Source organism: Denticeps clupeoides, chromosome 20 (assembly GCF_900700375.1).
Source record: "Denticeps clupeoides chromosome 20, fDenClu1.1, whole genome shotgun sequence".
In the NCBI taxonomy this organism is placed as follows: Eukaryota; Metazoa; Chordata; class Actinopteri; order Clupeiformes; family Denticipitidae; genus Denticeps; species Denticeps clupeoides.
In genome coordinates, this window is record NC_041726.1 from 14,361,517 (window position 1) to 14,375,717 (window position 14,201).

General features: G+C 42.5%; 1 protein-coding gene across 2 annotated transcripts; it reads left to right on the forward strand.

Moving 5' to 3' along the window:
* Positions 1–7,360: 7,360 nt before the first annotated feature.
* Positions 7,361–13,103, forward strand: LOC114770171 (putative methyltransferase DDB_G0268948). Of its 2 annotated transcripts, none has more exons than XM_028963855.1 (7): positions 7,361–7,591; positions 8,411–8,578; positions 9,317–9,477; positions 11,659–11,872; positions 12,158–12,261; positions 12,450–12,587; positions 12,881–13,103. In XM_028963855.1, exons 2-7 carry the CDS (start codon positions 8,468–8,470, stop codon positions 12,975–12,977), a joined length of 825 nt encoding a protein of 274 aa, XP_028819688.1. In that variant the 5' UTR covers positions 7,361–7,591; positions 8,411–8,467; the 3' UTR covers positions 12,978–13,103. The 2 variants fall into 2 exon arrangements, with proteins under 2 accessions (XP_028819688.1, XP_028819689.1); XM_028963856.1 differs by lacking the exon at positions 7,361–7,591 and adding an exon at positions 8,023–8,070.
* The last annotated feature ends 1,098 nt before the right edge of the window (positions 13,104–14,201 follow it).

Consider the following 14,201-nt stretch of genomic DNA (forward strand, 5'->3'; position numbering starts at 1 on the left):
CCTGCCTCCCTGGTGACACTTGCTCCCGATTGTTCGGACAATGATGAGGAGATAGATCCGTGGCAGGTTGGCGTGTTACGGTTTTGATCATCCCCCTGTGCCCACGATCCTTCTACTCGAGTGCTTGGCTGCAGAAGACATTGGCGCACCGGAAAGTGATGAGGAAGAGTGGGAGCTGACGGAGGATGTCAGTGAGGCTGAAGACTGGTGCTGTTCGGAAATCAGAAAGCGCTCCACCACCAGTGCTGCCGCTGCATCCTCCGCTTTCGCACCGCCCCCTGTTTTCAGGCCATAGTGCTGTTGTCTCATTTGGTAAAATATCACTTTTTTTCTTTTCAATGTCTATTTATCGAGCTTTATTCAATGGTGACTATTTGTGCAACAGTACATTACCAGACGTATTAATGATGCAATCATTGTGTACAGGAAATTCTGTTTTTAATTACACAAATGACAGACATTACTCATTTGAATAGATTCACCAAATACAACAGAGAAAATTTTACTTTAAATAAGTATTTTGAATTCTACAGACTATAAAGTGCTGTTGCTAACACAAAAAGCCCCAACCCCTCAACAACCCCCATCACACACACACACACACACACACTCATGTTTTCATGCTTCCAATCAGCACCACAGCAACCTTTCAAGCCCCCCACCATGACATATCTAGGAGAAAGGTGAGTGGATAGCAAGCATGGGGGTATAGAATTGGCAAACTGATGAGCACAAAGAAGAACACAAAAGAACTCACCCATTTTTAATGGAGGTGAAAGGTTGCACTGGATGTACTGAAGTAACAGTGACAGGGATTGAGGGACCATAGCAGCAGAACAGCAGCTCTGTTAAATTCTCCATATTATGCACGCTGGCAGGGAAAGTGCCACATGCTGCTATCTACCATTAGTAATAATAATTATATGCAATTACATTATCGTGAATGGCACATGCATGCACACATAAAAAAAAGATTTGAATTTATATAACACCTTTCATATATTTTTGCAGTTTTCATATCACCTCAAGCAATTAAATGGATACTCATTTGCTCATTTTTTCCTGTATAATGTGACCATGTGCATAATAAGATATAAGCTATTATATTCAGGACCTTCAGAAATGAGTACACAGTGATAAAATATGTGTAAAAGGATTGCTGTGCTACATCCTGGAGTAGGTCACCTTTCTCACATTCAGACACTCATTTGATGCCTGATTTTCCATCTGTCATGGTTGAGCACGAGGCACAATTGAATGACAAACATATTCCATGACAATTATGTACAAAGGTGATGAAAAGAAGAAACAAAAGATCCCAAAATTAGTCACGTGTGGACACCATCAGTTAATCCATCGAGACACACCCAAAAATTCAAGTGCCGCCAATACAGGCCAATAGGATGTGACCAGGTTAACGAGTCACCTAGCTGACGATTCCACCAAGTAAGGGGTGTGTCAATATCAGATCAAATCCTTGCATTCAATCATTTATTTCTAAGCAGGGTTGAAGCTGCCTGCAACATCAAATACTCACACCTACAATTTGAATCACCAATTCATCTAATGTGTGTGAGTCGTTTAAAATGTATTTTTGTAGATCTCATGCTGCCTCCTCCTCACTAACAAGAAATATAATGAATGAAACCATTAAAAATAACAAAGGCTACATCCAGCATCCAACTGGTTTTGTCTTTCTTTTTATCTTTCTGAGCTCTTGTCTTTGATGTCAGAACATTTTCGGTCTGTGAATCAAAGTGATAAAAAAGCTTTGTATTTCTTATCTTATCTAATTCTGAATTTGTTATTCTGGACATCACACTCTCTATAGTTGCTCCACAACGTGAAAAGATATGTACATCAGTACACATCCAAATCTTACTTTATATATTTATTTAGCTGATCTACCTCTATGTACCATCTGACCTCTTCAACTAATACAGAATGCAGCAGCACGACTGATCTTCAACCTTCCCAAATTCTCCCACACCACCCCTCTGCTACGCTCCCTCCACTGGCTCCCAGTAGCTGCACGCATCTGGTTCAAAATACTGATGCTGGCCTACAAAGCCAAACATGGAGCAGCACCATCCTACCTCACAGCCCTTATTACACCTCGCAGTGCACCTCGTATACTCCGAGCCTCCAGTACTGCTCGCCTGGTCCCTCCATCTCTGAAGGTATGAGGAAGACAATTAGACATCTAGACTCTTCTCTGTCTTGGCCCCTCAGTGGTGGAATGAACTTCCCCTCGAGGTCAGAACAGCTCAGTCACTGAGCACCTTCAAACGACAGCTCAAGACCTTCCTCTTTAGAGAATATTTAGATTAACTTGTAAACTTATTGTCTGACTTGTGTATTGAAACTACAACAGAGTGAATAAAACGATTGTATTCATAGTTGGGGGTCCTAGGTAACCGGAATTGATCACTTCATCGATGGTAACTTGGAAGCACGTTGTAAGTCGCTCTGGATAAGGGCGTCTGCCAAATGCCGTAAATGTAAATGTAAAATGTTAAATGTATATTACTTTCAGTGCCACATATTTAAACACCCTAAATAAAGCTGCATGATTATGAGCGTTCATACCACCCTTGTAGTCTGCAAAAATTATTATTAAACCAAAGGCAAGTTAAATTAGTGCACATATAGTAATCTAATTTAAATGTCCGCAATACTATATAATGTGTGGTATCCCTGTAAATGACAAATTTGGCCTGGAAAATTAATCGGCAGTGCTAAAATCTGGGGAAAGGGTTGAAACAAAAAACACTTTCTCCCCCTCTGACACACATGCACAGCTTCACAAGTCTCCAGGAGATGAGCAGCCAGCCTCTGGCTCCTCTCCTTGGAACGCAGAGCATTAACCATCTCAGCTTTCATACTAATGAGAGATCCTGTTCTCACTTAATAGCAGCATGTGCTCAAGCTGCACAAAAAATCAATTTCCAGTCATTTCCACCAACCATGTCTTCCATAGTCTCTTTAGGGTGAGCAGTGGGCTGGCTGCCAGCAAAAATCCATTATGGAGAGGAGAGGATAAGGAGAGTGGAGGACAGGGTCATCTCAGTTGACCAGTTATTTATTTCAAAAGAAAATAAGCTTGCCTGATTCAGTCATTCACATTTGATAAAAAAAATCTAATAAAACGGGAAAGTCCTATAAAGCTAAGCAGTTAACCCTAACCATATATATATAGAATTCAAAAGAGAGAGAGAGAGAGAGATGTATGTGTGTGTGTGTGTGTGTGTGTGTGTGTGTGTGTGTGTATATATATATATATATATATATATATATAGGTAAGATATCTTATCAGACACTCTGTATCTGAGTCTGTTAACAATATCACCGAGGCTGTGAACTTCGGCCCGGCAGCAGGAGACATGGGAGATGTTGAAGGTGCCTGAGGAGGAGGGAGTCTTGGGGGAGGAGCAGAGGTCTGGCAGTCTGAAGCAGTGAGGGAAGTAGAAAGAAAGAGGATGAGACAGAGCTGCAAAAATGAGGGACAGATAGGCTACTGCTGGAAGACAGAACAAAAATGTTTTGCTGCTTCTATGTATTAATTATTTAATTTCAATTAATTGAAAAGACAAACACATTTACTTCTTGTTGCACAAATGTATTAATAGCCTGACATTGCAATCGGGCATGGCTTCATCAGTCACAAAGTCAGGACAAGGCAAGCTTTTTATTTGGAGGAGACTTCATTTCATATGTTTCTGTTAACCTCTTAATATCCACATCAGGTCCATGCTCTGTGTAATCACTGCATTTACAACATCTAGTAACTGAATAATGCATAGGACGTGAACATGAATGGTAATGAGCCATTTCAAAAGCTCACAGGAAGGTCAAGGGTCATGACAATACATTGTATTATCGCTGGACGGCACTCCGGCAAATAATTGTACCTTGCTTGTAAACAGCCTTTCCGTCAAATTGCCATGAATTAGTAGCAATTCCTCAGCCTCAATATAATAACGCATAAATCCAAATGCATCGACGGCATAGAGCAAGGAAATGTGATGGTTATCTGCCAACTCCATACACAGTCTAGGCGTCAGTATTTGAAAGAACTATAATAGATGTAGTGCATAATGTGACAATGTCCTCAGAATTTACAGAAATCCACAGACACAACCAAGAAAGGACAGATTATTAGTTTTCTTCATAACTAGTAAGGAGGTACCCAGGCCATTTTGATTCGAGTTTATTTATTTATTTATTTGAGTGTCATTCTGTCGCCCAGAAGATGAAAATTAATGTTTTATAAATTGCGTTTTAAATGGAAAGCGTTTGTATGTCTGACTTCTTCATTCTGAATGATTTAGGCTCCCTGCTGTTAATATGTTACACACGCAAAGTAATGAAAGTAACATTGCCAGACACGCCACAATCATTAAAACATTGGGCCCAAACACACGCCACTACAACAGCACAACTCAACTTCATAATATATTCAAATAATAATTTTCTCCATAATATCAATTTCAAACCCGACCAATCTGGCAACACTGAGCGCGAGGCCTTGTCTCCTACTTTCCTCCACTGTTGGCCCTACCACTTTACCACAGAGCCATCACTGTTATTAACGCCTTAGTAGCTACATAGTAATTAGTAACGTAGAGGCCAAAAAGATGCATGGAGTGAGGTGCGAGGTTCTAAGGTGACCTGATGTGTGTGGTTTCATATTTTCAGCATGTCTAGGTGTTTTTGGTGCACAGTGGCGGGATGGTTATGGGGTTTTTCCTCATACTTTTATCTTTTGGAAAGAAAGCACCCTGGTTATTGGACACCGACGGAGCCTCCAGTGAATTGCAGCCATTTCCACCACAGATTACTGCGCGTGTGAGAGCGCAGTGGCACTCCGGAGACCGTTACACAACAACCACACTGAAGCTCTCACATTTATGGCAGGACTGGAGCTTGGCCAGCCATCAAGCAGCAGCTCCTTCCTGCCTGGGCTGCTAATGGAGGAGTAATGGAAGTTGCTCCGCGAGGACGCGCATGGGTCACATCACCGGGGACGTGGCAGGGCAGAAGCGCTGATGAACAGACATGCAACTGGGTTTTATAGCACGGGCAGAGCACCAAGGTTGGGCTGGGTCGTCTTGTAAATATCCGAAGGCTAAACGTCCTTCAGGGAGGAAGCTGCTGTCGGCCCATTCCGGAAGCCCGAGCGTTGCATGTTTGTCGTGTAGGGATTGAACGTTGTATGTTTTCTGAACGTCTGATGCTCTGTGACGGCGGGGCTGTTTGACTGAGGCGGTGTGAACCAGAACACATGCTGACCTTGGTTCTCGTTCTGTTGTGTGAAGTCTGTTCTTTTAACACCTGCCTCCCTTCCTACAGTGAACGCTCTCCCCAGTTATCGTGTCTTTGTCTGTCTTTCAGATTCAAACAAGCAATATTTATTCATACAAATTAATACATAGACATAATTATAATGTTTTTCATTCTGAAACCATTTCATTGTTAAATTTCTAAGCACAAATACATTTATATTGCATCTCTTTTTGTCTGAAAAATCATCCTTGTATAATAAAAAAAATGTAATTTTGTATTTCCTTAAACTATTTACACAGATTGAGTATTTAGAAATGTTGTACTAAAAACATCTTTAAATCTATTTTCTTTTGTTTTAATTGTAAATTTGAAGCAAATTAGCACTTATTTCATCTATTTTGTGAGTTTGTGTTTTCATTCTTACAGCAAGACTGCCACCTTCTGGTTTTTCTGCCATGGTCCTTCAACACAACATTTCCTAAATTACATTTAAATGAACATTTACACAGAGCAAATTTTTTTTAAATAATTAAATGTAATATAAAGAACCCGTCTCACACATGAACTTCGGTGGTTTCTCTTTCTTGCTCATAAAATGCCTCCTCTTCACGTGGCATCTGATCATATAATTTTTTCCTGGTAAAGTGAAGTCATTGTCATGTGATACACAGCAGCACAGCACATGGTGCACACAGTGAAATTTGTCCTCTGCATTTATCAGAGCAGTGTGTGGTGACGGTGCTTTGCTCAGTGGCACCTCAGTGGCACCTTGGTGGATCGGGATTCGAACCGGCAACCTTCTGTTTACGGGGCCGCTTCCTTAACCGCTAGGCCACAACTTGCCCCATAGTAAGTTAGTAAGTTAGGGTTTCAGCGATGCATCTGAACGTTCAACTCTCATGCAGCAACTAATACCGTAAAAAACACTGCAAGGATTTGCTCAATAACAAAACTTTCTTTCAGTGCACGCGTCATGCAACATGCATGTTTTAGCCGTGATATTGTCCAACTGCTGAATTGTTGTATCTGGCTACCCACACATAAAACCACGAGTATTTTACCAACAGGGTGCTGGACTGGTGCGGCCTGATGTTCTGACTTACTGATTGGGTTCAAATTTATTGTTTGTAAAGCGCACAGGACTGAGACAAGCAAATGCATAAAAACACAATTAAGGGTGTGTCCAGAACAGTTAAGGGCGTGTCCAGAACAGTTAAGGGCGTGTCCAGAACTGTTATGGGCGTGTCCACAACCGTTAAGGGAGTGTCCAGAACAGTTAAGGGCGTGTCCAGAACAGTTAAGGGAGTGTCCAGAACAGTTAAGGGCGTGTCCAGAACAGTTAAGGGAGTGTCCAGAACAGTTAAGGGCGTGTCCAGAACAGTTAAGGGAGTGTCCAGAACAGTTAGGTGCGTGTCCAGAACAGTTAAGGGAGTGTCCAGAACAGTTAAGGGCGTGTCCAGAACAGTTAAGGGAGTGTCCAGAACAGTTAGGTGCGTGTCCAGAACGGCATTTTTCAAATGAATGTCGTTTTTTTATGCCGTTTTACCACTAAACGACGTAAAAAGTTGAAGTTTGAATGGGTTTTTTTAAAACGCTGTTTACTTGCAACATTATGCCGTTTTTTACAGCGTTATTTTTAAAATCACGTCGTGATGTGGTCCGGATGGCTTGCCATATTCTGTCCCATTCATCCGTGACACTTCTGATGACATTTGTTATAATCATTTTACGGTTTAAAATATATTTTGTATGAAATGTCAGTTTTTAAACATTTATCCTGGGCATTTGTTTGTTAATTGTTTTAGCAAAAACATTCAAAGAAACATTTAAAACAAGGTTGTGGACTATTCTCAAGAATGACACGGATCTGTGCATATGCTGCCCTCTAGTGAGATTTTCTGAACTCTTGGTATTATTTTGTTCATGCCAAGCACTTCCTTCTGAATTAAAAAAGTTTTAAAAAGTACTTCCAGCACCAGAGATACTTGTCATGTAACAGCGCAGTACGGATGCATGTTTATATTGAGTTGGGACCAGCATGCCTTGCGGGCGACGTACGTACCGATGGGACGAGTGCGCACGGTTTACTGTAAATAGTTAGCCATTCACTACAGCGGGGCTCTTAGTAGACCGGAACGGAGCTGTTGCGTCACTTCCGGACCTACCTGGACTGCCGCTGGGTTCCGGTTGAGGACGGACCGCGCCCCGCGCACCTGTCTCCTGGGCCTCCGCAGCCCGGAGGGACACCCCGCTCGGTGGACAGAGGACCTCCAGGAGTATGACCTCGATATCCAGCACCGGTCGGGTAAGACGCGCTCTCCCGCCGCCCCTGTGGAGCGAGTAGGCGGGGAGGCCGCTGGCGGTGGGGTCGAGGTGCTGGATCACACCCGCCTGGAGCGGGGCCGAGAACCCTACATCACAGGCATGCCCATGGAACGAGTTGGTGTGGACATCTTTTTCCACAGACCGATGCCGGGAACGCTATGGATTATTTTACGGAGAAAACAAAAGAAAGAAAGTCAAGTGAAAGTGATTGTTGTTGTGAAACACTGCAGCACAGCACATGGTGACTCAACAAAATGTGTCCACTGCTTTTAACCATCACCCTTGGTGAGCAGTGGGCAGCCATGACAGGCGCCCAGGGAGCAGTGTGTGGGGACGGTGCTTTGCTCAGTGGCACCTTGGTGGATCGGGATTCGAACTGGCAACCTTCTGATTACAGCGACGCTTCCTTAACACTTAACCCTAAGTGTCTACGGGGGGACTGTCCCTGTAACTACTGATGTAAGTCGCTCTGGATAAGGGAGTCTGGTAAATGCTGTAAATGTAAGAGAGTTGGTGGGTCCGTGTTGTAATCCAGCTCATTAGCAATCTGCTCCCATACGCATGGGCTCACAGGAATGTGGGCCACCAGTTCAACACATTCAGCAGGACTTGCACACTGAGGTGGAGAGGTGGAGTCTCGGCTGTGTTCCTTCTGCTCTCTTCTCATTGGCCTGCCCCCAAAAAGACAAAAAAAAAAAAAGCTCATAGAGGGGCATGGTCAACGCTGCACTTTGAACTCAGTCACCGGACAGCTGAACCTTGAACCCCTTTTTTGTTCCTTCCTCTTCTGCCATTGCAGACTTGTGCCCGTCTCGGCTGCTGAATCCTCCTGCGCCTTTCGTCTCCTGACGGCTGCATGGCGGTACGTCTGTTCGAGGGGAGGGAGCATGTCTCCAACTACTGGAAGTACAGGATCTGCCCCTCAGAGGAGCTCATCGGCAAGGTTTTGACTTTCCTGAGGAGGAATGTAAGACACTAACAGACTGTTGCTGTAAATAGTTATAGGAATATGCTGTTATGCGGTAAAAGTATGTATGATGATTGCAGACAGTGTTAATTAATAGCTACAGTCAGGGGGGAAATGATTTGATCCCCTGCTGATTTTGAAAGTTTGCCCACGAATAAAAAAAGGATCAGTCTATAATCTCAATGTTTGATTTAATTGAACAGAAAAATGCATCAGATCAGAATTCGTAAAAATGAGTATTTTCATTCATTTAAATTCAAATTAATAATTTAAATTCATTCAATTATTTCAATTATTGTTTTTCATATTTCTGTCTCATAGCTATATTTTATACAGGTAAGGACCTTTCTAACACACCAATTACACACCAGTCCATAGATCAAGTCATTTTTACACTGATTGCAGATGACATGTCAAGTTTTTTTACAATGCAAAAGTAGTTCCATTTGCTTTATAGAGGTTAAAAAACAGCATTAATTTGAAAACCACTTCAAGGCAAGTCAGTAAAAACACAAACACATAATTATTTCTATCACTGTGAGGTGGTGAACATCTCGCTCGCAGAAGGACAGTGGGAGGGTGGAATAAAGACTTTTTATGCATTCACACAGGCCTGTGTGACATGCCTATGGACACCTGCCTTGCACTATTTATCCGAGAGAGCAGCTAAAGTCACTTCCCATGCATTCATGCCACTTATACCATAACTTACTTACTAGTCAGTTGATCTTTTTCCAGAAAGATCTCCCATGGGAGTTAGCAGTGGACGTGGGATGTGGATCAGGACAAGGCACTGTGCTCCTTGCGCCTCATTTTACTAAAGTAGAGGGAACAGACATAAGCCCTGCGCAAGTAGAGGAGGCCCAGAAGCATGTGACTGCGCAAAATATCTCCTACAGGTCAGTGTTTATATGCTGAGATGTTATATGCTGCCATACCGCCTCCATCAGCAGTGTATCTGCAGTTACTGGGCCACATTAAACATGAAATGTCAATGGTACTCTGCACTTGAAATAAGCCTCCATTGTTTCAAGGTGCAAACTACAGCTTATAAAAGTCATCTGATCTGGTTTAAATATAAGCAAGACCAACCATAAAAGGTAAATAATGAATTTATTCATAAAGGAGGAAAAAAAATACAAGACTGATGTGATTTCACCGTAATTTGCTAGGAGAGCTAAAGGGATAAAAACTGCCAAAAAATTGCCATAACTGTCTCTTTAATGTCATCTCTGCTAAATATATTAAAAATCACATTATAGGTGGAAAACTATCCTCCTGTATCAAAAATGTAAATAAAATGCAAAGAGGATTCAGACAAATCAACAATGAGGAATGATAAATGCAGTGCATCCGTAAAGTATTCACAGTGCATCACTGTTCCCCCGTATTGTTATGATACAGCCTTATTCCAATATGGATTAAATAAAAAAAAATAGTCAGAATTCTACACACAACACCCCATAATGACAACTTGAAAAAAGTTTATTTGAGGTTTTTGGCGAATTTATTTGAGTAAACCGAGAAAACAGCCTTTGCCATGAAGTTGAAAATTGAGCTCAGATGCCTCCTGTTTCACCTGATCGTCCTTGAGATGTTTCTGCAGCTTAGTTCGAGTTCACCTGTGGAGAAAAACAGTTGACTGGACATAATTTGGAAAGGTACACTCTATATATGTCTATATAAGGTCCCACAGTTGACAGTTCATGTCAGAGCACAAACCAAGCAAGAAGTCAAAGGATGTGTAGACCTCCAAGGCAGGATTGTCTCGAGACACAAATCTGGGGAAGGTTATAGAAATAATTCTGGTCACAATGAGCACAGTGGCCTTCAACATCCATAAGTGGAAGGAAGTATAAAGTGACCAGGACTCTTCCTAGAGCTGGCTGCCACACAATTGGGGGAGAATGGCCTTAGTGGTCACTCAATGTTAGCTCTGTCGGAGCTCCAGATGTCCTCTGTGGACAGAGGAGAACCTTCTAGAATCTCTGCAGCAATCCACTAATCAGGCTTGTATGGCAGAGTTACCAGATGGAAGCCACTCCTTTGTAACAGGTACATGGAAGCCCTCTTGGAGTTTGCCAAAAGGCACCTGAAGGGATCTCAGATAATGAGAAATAAAATTCTTTGGTCTGATGAGACAAAGACTGAAATGCCAGGTGTCACGTTTGAATGTCACGGTTGTAGGAAACCAGGCACCGTTCATCACCAGGCTAATACCATCCCTACAGTGAAGTGTGGTGGTGGCAGCATCGTGCTGTGAAGATGTTTTTCAGCTGCAGGAACTGGGAGACCAGTCAGGATGGAGGGGACGATGACTGCAGCAATGTAAAGACATGTCCTGGATGAAAACCTGCTCCAGAGTGCTTTTGAACTCAGACTGGGGCAACGGTTCATCATTCAGCAGGACAACGACCCTAAGCACACAGCCAAGATATCAAAGAAGTGGCTTCAGGAAACCCAGTGAATGTCCTTGAGTGGCCCAGACTCAGAGCCCAGACTTGAATCCGATTGAACATCTCTGGAGAGATCTTAAAATGGCTGCTCTGAAGCTTCTCATCCAACCTGCTGGAGCTTGAGAGGTGCTGCAAAGAGGAATCTAAAACCTTCAAACGCAAGCTTACGTCTTTACTTTTTTAGGAAATACATAAAAGACAGTGGTGGCAGTGTCTAATCAGAAGTTTCCCGAGCAGCCATGGTGCCACTGAGCAAAGCACCGTCCCCACACACTTCTCCCCGGGCGCCTGTCATGCTGCCCACTGCTCACCAAGGGTGATGGTTAAATGCAGAGGACACATTTCGTTGTGTCACCGTGTGCTGTGCTGTGTATCACAATGACAATCACTTCACTTTCACTTCAAAAAGAAAACAAATACTAATTTCTTACATAAAGTACAGACCTCCACACGTGTTCATTACTAGTTTTGATGCCTTCAGTGAGAATCTACCATCGTACATGGTCATGAAAATAAAGAAAACACATTGAATGTGAAGGTGTGTCCAAACTTTTGGCCTGTACTGTAACTAAAGTGGTAAATACTGGTCAGTCTGCATGCTAATATTTCCTTGCCTGAATGCAGGCAAGGTCCAGCTGAAGAGCTGCCATTTCCAGATGGATCTGTAGACCTGGTAACGGCCATGTCAGCATTTCACTGGTTCGACCATCCGCGTTTCCTCCGGGAGTCCGACAGGATCCTGAAGCCGGGGGGATGCCTGGCGCTACTCAACTACACCATGGACATGGAGCTGAGTTACAGCAACTGCTCTGCAGAGCTTAATCAAATTATCAAGGAGGTCTGCCCTGCCCCATAACCCCAAACACACACACACACATATATAGATATATATTATTGCCATGGTACATTTGTAACGTTTCTGTGTTCTCCCTAACTTTGAAGACAACTACATGTCAACATAGTCATTTATAATACAATTTTTTCATGCTTTTTTATTTTTATGTAAAAATAATAAGATTTAGAACATATCAAGGATTCTCAAAGGACTATTCAGTTGTAATAATTCAGAATTAAAATAAGGCCCCGCTGAACAATGAAAACATTTTCTTATTTGTGCCAACAGTTTTATGATGCCATTTTGCCATTCCGGAACCCTTACCTGGGCTCTGGTTCCCCCAAACTGTATACACGGACCTATGAATCCCTGGAGTATCCAGTCAAAGAGTGGTAGGGCTAAGCATAAATGTACATAATAAATGTTGCTACATCATTTCTACAGTTAATGTACACAGAGATTGTGTGCAGGTTTACATACATTCATATAATCATATTTTAGACTTTTCCTGACCAATCATGTTGGTATTTCTATATCTACAATGCAATACACTTTTTGACCCTTTTATTCACATCATCAGGCACGAATGTGAATGGGTGAAGAAGCGCGTGACTCTATCCGGCTTCATCGGGATGCTGGAAACTTTCTCTACTTACCAGGCCCTCCAACAGAAGGACTCCGAATATGCAGAAAGGCTGTCAAGGGAAACTACTCAGAGGTGAAAACACATCAGCTCCACATTCTGTGTGTAATTGTCAGTGAGTAATGAACTACTTTCTGCATCAATGTGTAACTGCTTGGCCTCCTTTTTTTTATGCATAGTTGTAAAATGTCCTCAGTGATGTTTCAGATAGAGAGAGATTTTTATGGTAGATACTTTGATACTTATGCTAAGGAAACACCAAACCCCAAAGCTCAGTACTAAAAACTGAGGTTCACATGAACAACCAAAAATGTCCAATCATTTATATTGTCTTGCCTTCTTCTAACTATCGTTTTTATTCCGTGCAGATTGCTTAAAGTTATGAACGTCACCTCCCCAGAAACGGAAGTTGAAATGGCGGTTCGATATTTTTGTTTATTTGCATGCAAGCCTTCATGTGCATGATGTGACCTGTGACATGTTGACTTCACAGACAATGATCACTCTTTTAGAAGTAAATTCAAAACCATGTAATGTTCTTTATCTTAATATTTTTCAACAATCTAAATAAAGTCAGAAATGGTAGTGCCAGGTGGATCTTTTGACTCCAATTTTTATGGAAATGAAAGATTGTTAATAAAATGGGGCATTTTTGTCACAACACAGACACGGATTCAAACACGAACAAAACCAGAAGAAAACTGGTACGGGGCTCACAAAATGCAAATGGACTTACGACGCGTGACGGGCATTACTTCAGGAGAGGGTCAGTTGGAGAAGGGGACTGGGAAAGATGGACAGCAGGCACTCCCAGGGTGATAGAGGGAACAAGCACACAAAAAATTAGGGGAGGCAAACAGGGGAATATTAAACTGAAACAGACGACCACTAATCAGGGCAGCGGTGGCATAGCGGTTAAGGAAACTGACCCAAAATCAGAAGGTTGTCGGTTCGAATCCCTGCCACTGAGCAGGTCACCGTCCCCACACACTGTTCCCTGGCTTGCCAAGAGTGATGGTTAAAAGCAGAGGGCACATTTCATTGTGTCACCGTGTGCTGTGCTGTAGTGTTTCACAATGACAATCACTTTCTTTCACTTTCATACAGACAGCGACCGCGATTTCTAACAGGACTAGACTATGATGAGAGTACAACAAAGACTAGGACAGCTGTTAGGCTCTCAAGCAAAACCTGGTAAAACCTTGGTGAGCATCGGGCAGCCATGACAGGCGACCGGGGAACAGTGTGTGGGATCGGTGCCTCAGTCTCACCATAGCGGTTTGGGATTCGAACCGGCAACCTTTTGATTACGGGTACGTTTTCCTTACCCTCTAGGCCACCACTGCCGATGGGGATCTGGAATGGGTGTGAGAAGGGGCCGGAAGTGCTGCCAGTTACAATTTCGATTTTTGATTCATTTTGAAACTTGCTGTAATTGAATGCCACCCAATCATTTTGCAATAGTAATATGGTTTTACCTCGTTTTTAACTTATGGAAGCTGAAAAAGCCGTGCAAAGCATTTTGCCCATTGTTATTGCCGTTGCTAAATCAAAATAAACCTTTCTTCAATTTGCAATTAATTTCTAATAATTTTTGTAAAATCGGGAACTGCAAAGCCACATCTGGCCACAAGGGGTCATCACGGTATTATTTATTTCACAGCAGTGGACAGTTTGTCTGTTGTGGTT

Coding starts and splice junctions, on each gene's coding strand:
- LOC114770171 (XM_028963855.1), top strand. CDS start 8,468: ATGGCGGTACGTCTGTTCGAGGGGAGGGAGCATGTCTCCAACTACTGG. Junction 8,579..9,316: donor TGACTTTCCTGAGGAGGAAT/GTAAGACACTAA, acceptor ATCTTTTTCCAG/AAAGATCTCCCATGGGAGTT. Junction 12,262..12,449: donor GAGTATCCAGTCAAAGAGTG/GTAGGGCTAAGC, acceptor TCACATCATCAG/GCACGAATGTGAATGGGTGA.